Below are 8,054 nucleotides of genomic sequence, written 5' to 3'. Positions count from 1 at the left end.
ACCGCACCTGGAGATTACTGATAGTAATCTCTCCACGAGAAGGCCATGATTTCTCAGGCCGAGTTGATTCAATCACAAGAGCCGGTTCACTAGGGATGTCTATGTACTGAAGCATTCTCTCCACGGATATCATCTTGTTCTCAAGATCACAAAGCGTCCACACCAAAGTTGATTGCAGGCTGTTTAGATTGAGTGCATATGTAATAGCCAATCCTGCAAAGCCTACAAGAGAGACGAGAGGAAGATGATTCTCAGTTTGTGAATCTGAACCAAAACAAAAGAAGTCAGTAGTGGCTTACTTGGATTAACTGTCCCTTCAGGCGCAGAAACTACGATAACAAGTGATAGCGCAAACGCGATGGTGGATAACAGCTCAAGGCGGAAGCAGAGCCATTCCATTGCGCCAGTGGAATGGAACCTCAGCCGAGAGAGACAGTCGCTGAGTCTCATGATGTCACCGAGGAACCTCGGTTCTTGATCAAAGCTTCTGATAGTTGTTACCCCTGAGAGTGTTTCTGAAAAATGGTGTACCAAAGGCGATCTGCTTATTCCAGCTAGTCTCGCAAGTTCCCGAGCAGCAGATATGTAGTATTGCTGTGCGCATAGATACCATTAAGTAAGTAAGAGTGAGAACCACACAAGAACCTTAGTACGTTTCATATCAATAAGTAAGAAGCCAAAGTCTTTAGGATTATGGACAATACCCGGTACCAGGCACTTGCAGCGACGACAGGGATGAAGATGATAAGGACCTGCCAAGCGACCTGTATCATCACTCCCATAATCCCCAAAATGTTAATAGCAGCAATAGCAACATATGCAAATTGTCCCGGTAATCTCAAGTCCACTACACTTTGGTCTGTAGAAGCCTAAAACAAAGATTCAACAAAAACAGAGTAATCATGTAAATTAATTTGTTAAAATATGTTGTTCTTTTTGGTATTGTCATTCGTGTAGATACTTACTCTATTCAAGATTCTCCCCATTGGTGTGACATCAAAGAACGACATGGAAGCGCGGAAAACGCGGCGATGCATTTGCGTGAAGAGCTCAGTAGCCATCTTGAAACCAGTCATCGACACCAGCAACGCTCTGACGAGTATGCACAAGGAGCTCGCGATGGCTAGAACCACATAGACTAGGATCAAGGTAAAGCCGCTCACCGGAGGTTCCACATCCTTGGAGACAGGTGTCACCCACGTCATCCAATAGTTGCTTCCAATGTTTAGAACCTGGAAGAGAATCTGTACCAGCAATATAACAGGAATCACCGCTCCACCGTACGCTAGCGCCATGTATTTTTTGTAAACAGTTAACCCAACTTTCCCCTTCTCCCTTTCCTCTTGTTGAACTAGTTGTCCTCTTGGCTTACACAGTGAATCTTTCTCTAGCTTGGGTGCTTCTTTTTCTTTTTCTGTAGTTGATTCTGATGAAGCACAGCCTTGTTCATATGTATCAACAGTCGCTAAGGCGTCAGTGTGAGCTCCCACAAGCTCCATGAAGTCTGTTCCTGAGTCGAGAATCTCATTGTATTTCCCTGCTTGTGTGATCTTTCCATCTTTCATAACCTAACAAAAATGGTTATTGATTTCATAACTATATAGTAAGTAACATAACGCATAACAGGCAAGATAGTAGAGAGCAAAAAAGTCACAAACCAGTATAAGATCAGCTTCAGGCAGAAATTCAACTTGATGAGTGACGTATAAGACTGTCTTGTCTTTCAGAATCCCCAAAATGACTTCCTGTTACAAAAAGAACAATAAGCACAAAGGTGATGATGGTAAGAGTGGAAAGAAATAAAGGAAACGGTTATTCAAACCTTGAAGAGATGTGATCCTGTATGAGCGTCTACTGCACTAAACGGGTCGTCGAACAGATAAATATCTGCGTTTTGGTAGAGAGCGCGAGCTATCTGTATACGCTGCTTCTGTCCACCGCTTAGATTGATACCCCTTTCCCCAATAACAGTCTGGTCGTGGAAAGGAAGCAGCTCCAAGTCCTTGTTCAGAGAACATGCTTCAAGCACCCTCTCGTACCACTCTCTTTCCATCGGCTTACCAAACAGAATATTATCCTCAACTCTGCCACTTTGGATCCAAGGAGATTGCGCAACGTACGCCTTGCTTCCAAAGACCTTAACGGTGCCAGATATCTTGGGGACTTCGCCTAGTATCGATGAGAGCAAGCTTGATTTACCCGAGCCAACGGTACCGCAGACAGCTACATTCATCCCTTGAGACACTTGGAAACTCACGTCCCTCAGCGTTGGGATTGGGGAAGAGTCGTCCCAAGAGAAAGAACCGTTGCTGACTACCAGAGCCATCTCTGAGCTTCCACTAGTAGTAAGTCTCTCCACAACATCTTTCTCTAGATCATCCAGACAGAGAAAAGATGCAATCCTGCCGAGAGACACCTTAACCTGAACAAACATGGAGATCGTTTCAGGAAGTTTGTAGATTGGACTCTGCAGGATCCTAAAAGTTGCAAGGGCCGCAAGTATCTTCCCTGATTCAAGAGGAATCTTGAGCAGTATACAAGCGCCAAAAGCTGTTGCAGATATGAAAGAAGGCGCAGTCCACAGAACAGAGCTCACAGCGGCTGAGTTGTACACAAACTTCTTAAGCCAGCCTGCTTCGACGTGTCTGAGGTCAAGAATCTTTGAAAGAAACTTCATCTCCCACCCCTGTAGCTTGAGGATCCTCATGTTCAGTAACACCTCTGACGTTTTCTTCATCCTGTTGTCTTTGGACTTCATCAAATTACTCTGAAACTTATCTTCCAGCTTCGCAAAGGGATAATTCGCCAGCATAACTAAAATAAAGGCTGGAAAAGCCGCAACTGATCCCAGTCCGAGGCTCTTGTACAAGATCCATAAGGCCAAACTGACTTGTAACACAAGTATCCACGGATCATGCATAAACCAGGTAAAAGCGTTTAGCCTATCAGCATCTACCGCCATGAGGTTTATAATCTCGCCACTGGTGTGTCCTTGCTTTGAGTGACATGGAAGGGTCAAGCCTTTTTCGTAGATCATTGAGACCAGGACAGCTTTCATCCCAAGTCCAGCTTTGCCCCCTCTGAAGAACCAATGCCTCCGCGTCTGGCATTCTACAAGCTTGGCAATGAAGAAAGTTGTCACTAAAACATACCCTTGGTACTTATATTGCCTTTGACCGTTCAGGTACTGAACAAAGTTATCCATGAGATACGGTGCGACATAGCAAGACATGGTGTAGACAAAAGCAAACAGAAACGACAAGAGAATATCTCTCCACACTGAGAGGAAGAGCGCCTTGACAAGCTTAAACGTGGTGATCCTTCTCACACCATCGTCCCATTCAAGCTTGCTCCTAAATACTCGAAACAGGTTCTTAGCTCTGTCACTGCTGTCTACTTGAGGAACATCGTTGCTGTCTATGATTTTCTCATTTCCTAAGGTAACCAAGGGGCTCATCCAAGAGAAACTCACGAGGCTTAGAAACCCAGCTTTTGCAAAAGGTGTGGTTGCCTCATCACAGCTATCACTCTCACTAGATTCACCGCTACTCAACAATGGTTCTTCGAGAAGGTTGGTCCTCCTCCTCTCACCTTCTTCTCCTTTCTTCCACAAGCACGAACAACAGAGAAACAAGCCAGCGCAAACACCCACTAACTCAGACACTACACTATGAAACACCAGTTCTTGCTTCTTGTATAGAGCGAAGTCTACCACAAGACTGTAGCAAGAAAGCAAGAAAAAGAAAACCCACCAGACTCTAAGCAAGTACGGTAACTTTTGGTCGTGTAGACCACGAAGATACATAGAGATGGTACCCCAAGTAAGAGCAGCAAACAGAGGATCAAAGAGAGTCCACACATTAGAATGCCAGCGAACGCAACTCAGCAGCGAGAGCACAGAATAAAACACAGACAACGACACACAGCATACAACAACCAGCTTATTATACGTCGAAGACATCTTTGCAGACCTTTTAGCCATGAAGCCATCATTGTTTTCACAAGCTTCCCTCTTCTTGAATACCCATGAACCAAAAAGTATCAGAAAAAGCACCATATTCAAGAACAAGGAGAGCAAGGGTAAGTAGAAGGGCTGAATGAGAAGAAAATCGAGAGGATTTTCCATCGCGAAATGAGAGAATTGACCAAAATGATTACTCTTAGTGGTATGGATCTTTATAGGCCACTGAGTCAAATAAATAATACTATGAAAGACCAAGACGAGCTACAAATAATATTAAATATAGACCATGACGCAGCAAAGCCACAACCTAACCTTCGCAGAAACTTCCCACTGAATAATAATACTAACAATATTGTGAAAAGTGAAAACTAACCGACGCAGTGAAGACCTCTAAATATCATGGACATATATCGATCCCTAACTAAACCGTCACTATAAAGCAGGAGGACCTGGCGCTAGAGTTGTGTCTGTGTACGTACCACTTTTTCTACAACAAATGTCAACAGAAAAATATGTAGGTTCCTATTGATTGTATGTATGATTATTTATAATTCAATATAATCATATAGCTATATGTATACCTAACTTTCTCCAAGGTAAATATACGGCGTAGCTGAATATTCTATGCATAATGCCAAATCAACAAGGCATTCGTTGTAAACTCCATTAAATTTCATGTTTCTATTCATACTTGTATTTTTAAATAAGGATTCCACTAAAGTACAAAAGAAAAAATAAATTGAACTTATTTGTAACAGTTGACAGCAAAACAGTTAAGAAACACACAATACAAAAAAAAAAGATCCTTTTAAACTTGCTTACTTGCTGATTTGTTCATCAATTAACAACAAGGACCAGATAATATTCATTACATAGGCTCTCAAAAGGATGATACATGGCTTACAAGTTCTAAGCAGTGTAGTTGATCTGAAACAGTCTGTTCATGAAATGCAAGCGCCCATCACCTATGAGGAAGAAACACTTTACTTAAGAACAAGCATCAAGATATTAAAAGGTTAGATTCTATTCTGATGAAAAGTTTCCATTCAGTTCACTAACTAGACACATTAGCTTGAGAGTGTTTTTGTTACCCATTGTTTGCATTCAGAGCTTGACCTCCACATCAACACCAGCAGGAAGATCCAGCTGCATCAAGGAGTCGATGGTCTGAGCAGTAGGGTAGAGAATATCAATCATCCGCTGGTGAGTCCGGATCTCAAAGTGAAACCTTGCATCCTTGTGAACGTGGGGAGACTTGAGAACACAGTAGATACGCTTCTTGGTCGGCAACGGAACAGGACCCATAGTCTTGGCATTAGTATTCCTCGCAGCGTCAAGTATCTGCTTGCATGAGTCCTCAATAAGAGGCACCCAGTATGATCTAAGCTTGATCCTAATCTTCTGCTTTGGTGCCATCTGCTTACACAATTAAAAAAAAAAACAAATCAACTTAACCAACAAAAATGAATCTCCACAAAACCTTCAAAAGAAAACAGAACTCTGGTCTGAAAATTATCTAATTATCTACTTAATAGGCACAAGTAATGTAAGAACGTGGTAAACCAAAAAGACACCATACCTTATCTGCGTCTACATTGATGGAGGAAGAGCTCGGAACCTGAAAGTCACACAGAGATACAAAAAGGAGTAAACTTTACCAGAACAAACACTAAAACACACATAAAGGGAGAAGCTTTATCGTATGGTGACATAATAATGATTCTGCAAAACATGTGTTCCCCAGCATTATTGTCTTATGCAAACAAAATCGAAAAGAGAGAGTGTACCTCGGAGAATTCCTCAGAGGATGGTTGATCGAGAGTTAGGGTTTCGGGAGCAGCGAAGATCTTACTAGTGAACAAGGAGGAAGGTTTGTTAAGGACGGAGGAGCCAAATCCAATGCTGCTGACATGAGTAGAAGAAGATGGAAGCAGTGAAAGCAGAGAGACTTTCTGTCTGGTGGGAGAAGACGAAGAGGTGGGATTGGCGAGAGAGGGCAATGTGAACGAAGTTACAGAAGAAACCGCCATTGAAATTCTCAAACCAAGAACCGATCTTTCTTCTTCTTCTTCTTCTTCCTCCTCTTCTCAACGCGAGCTTCCTCTTCTGCAGCTTCGCTTCAAGGGCTTATCCATTATCCAAAACCTTTTTTTTTTCTTATTTATTTTAAAGCCCACTTAATACATACCCATTAGGCCCAATGAAAAGGCCCACTTAATATTATTTGAATATCTTGCATCTATACCCTATACGGTAGATTTGAAGAGTATAACTTCATAATTTTGGTTAGTTATGAGTATACACTCAATCATACATCCAATCATGATTTAGATTTCAATCATATACACTGTTTTGACTTTTGAGAATGTGTTTTTTAAAGCTGTTATATGTTTGATCCATAGTTTCACACAAAATTTTGGAAGACATTGTCATTTTGAAAAATTATCAATAATGGTGTCGCAAAAATATAACAGTATTTTAAAGCTGTTATATGTTTGATCCATAGTTTTCACGTAAAAATGCTCAAAGACAATCACATTCTGAAAAGATATCTCCCACACGCTAGGTCTAATCGCGGATAACAAGTTTTCTTGTTTAAGCCATACTAAGCTTAAACTAACACTGGCAAAGACACTTATGAGTTATGATCTATTGATTTTAATCAAGATTACTAGTAATAAACTAGCAAATCGAGCATTCTCTATGCGTGGTACTGGTTTGAAACGTTAAAAAGAGATGTCGTCAATAATGAAGCAACAAGCACGTACATAATGATTGTTATCACTCATTTATCTGACATAATTCTAAACAAATGAAATATAATCATAAAACTTGTAGCATTTTTGTGTTAAAAAAATCATTAAACTTGTCTTTAAATGCAAACTTTATTCTGCTTCAAACAGATTAGGCACTAGTCTTTTGTAACTGTTGTTCAGACAAAAAAAAAACAAAGTCAGAATCCATTTTGTTTATAAACGCAACCGCATTTTAAAAAACAGCGATCACGATTATAAACCAAAAAGGGGCAGCTTGTGAGAGACAAAACAAGAAGCCTCCATTCTTCGTCACACATCACATAATCACACACTTACCACCACTCGGCGGAGCCACCGGCCAATACGGAGGTTCAACGTAAGAGTAACTAGACAACGGCATTGGCGGTGGCGGCTGCATAGCATAAGGAGGAGGCACAGTATGCTGCTGCTTATGCACCCCCTCTGGAGCCTCCTTCTCCTTCTGCGGCGGTGGCGGCTGCTTCAACATCGGATAACCATAGTTTCCCGCGAGAAACTGCTGCTGTGGAGGAGCATAAGGAGAATAAGGGTATGGATAATTAACATGAGGGGCGTTGTAATAGCCTCCTCCTCCTTCTCCAGGTTGAGGAGTGACAGGTGCGCCTTCAAAGTGGAGCCTGTTGACCTTAGCGTGATCGCGATACTTTATAATAACCGCCATAAACAAATTAGGGTTAGCTCTAGCCTCCAGCTTCATTATATCGCCAAAACTCACAGAGTAAACCGCTGCCAAAAATTGTATTATATTTTTTTTAAATGTATGTAACGTAATTGGAATAGATCAATCATCATCAACAACACGTAAAAAGAAGAAGATGGTACCGATGATAGATTGCATAATTCCCGTGACTTTTTGTTCACAAAGCTCGCAGTTTTTAGTCACCTCCATCTCTAAGCTCTGAAATTAAAGAAAAACTAATTTTCTGACAATGTAATTTAATTGGATTTAAAAGGGAAGAATTGTGTATTCGTGTTTTCGCTAACCACATCCACAGAGTAATCCATTGGAGGAAAACCTTGCGGCATCATACTTGCTTGTTTGGTTGGTGTCTAACGAAGAAAATCTATAGAATGTTTTTATAGGTAATAAACATAAGATTGTTCTGGTTTAACTAAGGCAAGTGTATTTGATTTTTTTGATACAAGACTTTAATGTTATCTTGTCTTGCCTGAAAATGCGTCGTCTAAAATATTTAAATTTCCGATAATTGATTATTCTACGGGATACTAGTAGGGAAAACAGAAAGGTAATTTGATGATATCTTCACTATATATTATACTCATTAATTGTACAA

The 8,054-nt window shown here is 40.9% G+C and overlaps 3 protein-coding genes across 3 annotated transcripts in view; all 3 read right to left on the bottom strand.

Annotated features, from left to right (window-relative positions):
• The window catches only part of LOC130496940 (ABC transporter C family member 6-like), a 5,566-nt gene extending 1,024 nt beyond the window's left edge, over nucleotides 1–4,542 (bottom strand). Inside the window, exons 1-6 of the mRNA XM_056989675.1 lie at nucleotides 1,823–4,542; nucleotides 1,659–1,745; nucleotides 966–1,568; nucleotides 705–869; nucleotides 300–594; nucleotides 8–222 (exon numbers count right to left, since the gene is read on the bottom strand). Of these exons, the coding sequence (XP_056845655.1) occupies nucleotides 8–222; nucleotides 300–594; nucleotides 705–869; nucleotides 966–1,568; nucleotides 1,659–1,745; nucleotides 1,823–4,126 (3,669 nt within the window). The 5' untranslated portion in view covers nucleotides 4,127–4,542. The remainder of the gene's footprint in view (nucleotides 1–7; nucleotides 223–299; nucleotides 595–704; nucleotides 870–965; nucleotides 1,569–1,658; nucleotides 1,746–1,822) is intronic.
• Nucleotides 4,543–4,685: 143 nt separating this feature from the next.
• LOC130496820 (30S ribosomal protein S10, chloroplastic-like) lies at nucleotides 4,686–6,091 on the bottom strand. The gene is made up of 4 exons (XM_056989330.1): nucleotides 5,752–6,091; nucleotides 5,544–5,582; nucleotides 5,056–5,380; nucleotides 4,686–4,929 (listed from the first exon to the last, which is right to left on the bottom strand). The coding sequence occupies exons 1-3, from the start codon at nucleotides 5,992–5,994 to the stop codon at nucleotides 5,069–5,071; spliced, it is 594 nt and encodes a 197-aa protein (XP_056845310.1). The 5' UTR covers nucleotides 5,995–6,091; the 3' UTR covers nucleotides 4,686–4,929; nucleotides 5,056–5,068.
• A 945-nt stretch (nucleotides 6,092–7,036) lies between these two features.
• On the bottom strand, nucleotides 7,037–7,911 carry LOC108807595 (extensin). The gene is made up of 3 exons (XM_018579864.2): nucleotides 7,744–7,911; nucleotides 7,582–7,657; nucleotides 7,037–7,485 (listed from the first exon to the last, which is right to left on the bottom strand). The coding sequence occupies exons 1-3, from the start codon at nucleotides 7,786–7,788 to the stop codon at nucleotides 7,037–7,039; spliced, it is 570 nt and encodes a 189-aa protein (XP_018435366.2). The 5' UTR covers nucleotides 7,789–7,911.
• Nucleotides 7,912–8,054: the final 143 nt, after the last annotated feature.

This window comes from Raphanus sativus, chromosome 6 (genome assembly GCF_000801105.2).
Source record: "Raphanus sativus cultivar WK10039 chromosome 6, ASM80110v3, whole genome shotgun sequence".
Classification (NCBI taxonomy): Eukaryota; Viridiplantae; Streptophyta; class Magnoliopsida; order Brassicales; family Brassicaceae; genus Raphanus; species Raphanus sativus.
This window is presented reverse-complemented; position numbering and strand designations above follow the sequence as displayed.

Excerpts from the sequence above, each read along its gene's own strand:
- LOC108807595 (XM_018579864.2), bottom strand. The coding sequence starts at position 7,788 with ATGATGCCGCAAGGTTTTCCTCCAATGGATTACTCTGTGGATGTG. Across the intron at positions 7,658-7,743 it reads TGGATTACTCTGTGGATGTG|AGCTTAGAGATGGAGGTGAC; the intron begins GTTAGCGAAAAC and ends CTTTAATTTCAG. Across the intron at positions 7,486-7,581 it reads AATTATGCAATCTATCATCG|CGGTTTACTCTGTGAGTTTT; the intron begins GTACCATCTTCT and ends AATTTTTGGCAG.
- LOC130496820 (XM_056989330.1), bottom strand. The coding sequence starts at position 5,994 with ATGGCGGTTTCTTCTGTAACTTCGTTCACATTGCCCTCTCTCGCCAAT. Across the intron at positions 5,583-5,751 it reads CCTCTGAGGAATTCTCCGAG|GTTCCGAGCTCTTCCTCCAT; the intron begins GTACACTCTCTC and ends TGTGACTTTCAG. Across the intron at positions 5,381-5,543 it reads TCAATGTAGACGCAGATAAG|ATGGCACCAAAGCAGAAGAT; the intron begins GTATGGTGTCTT and ends TTGTGTAAGCAG.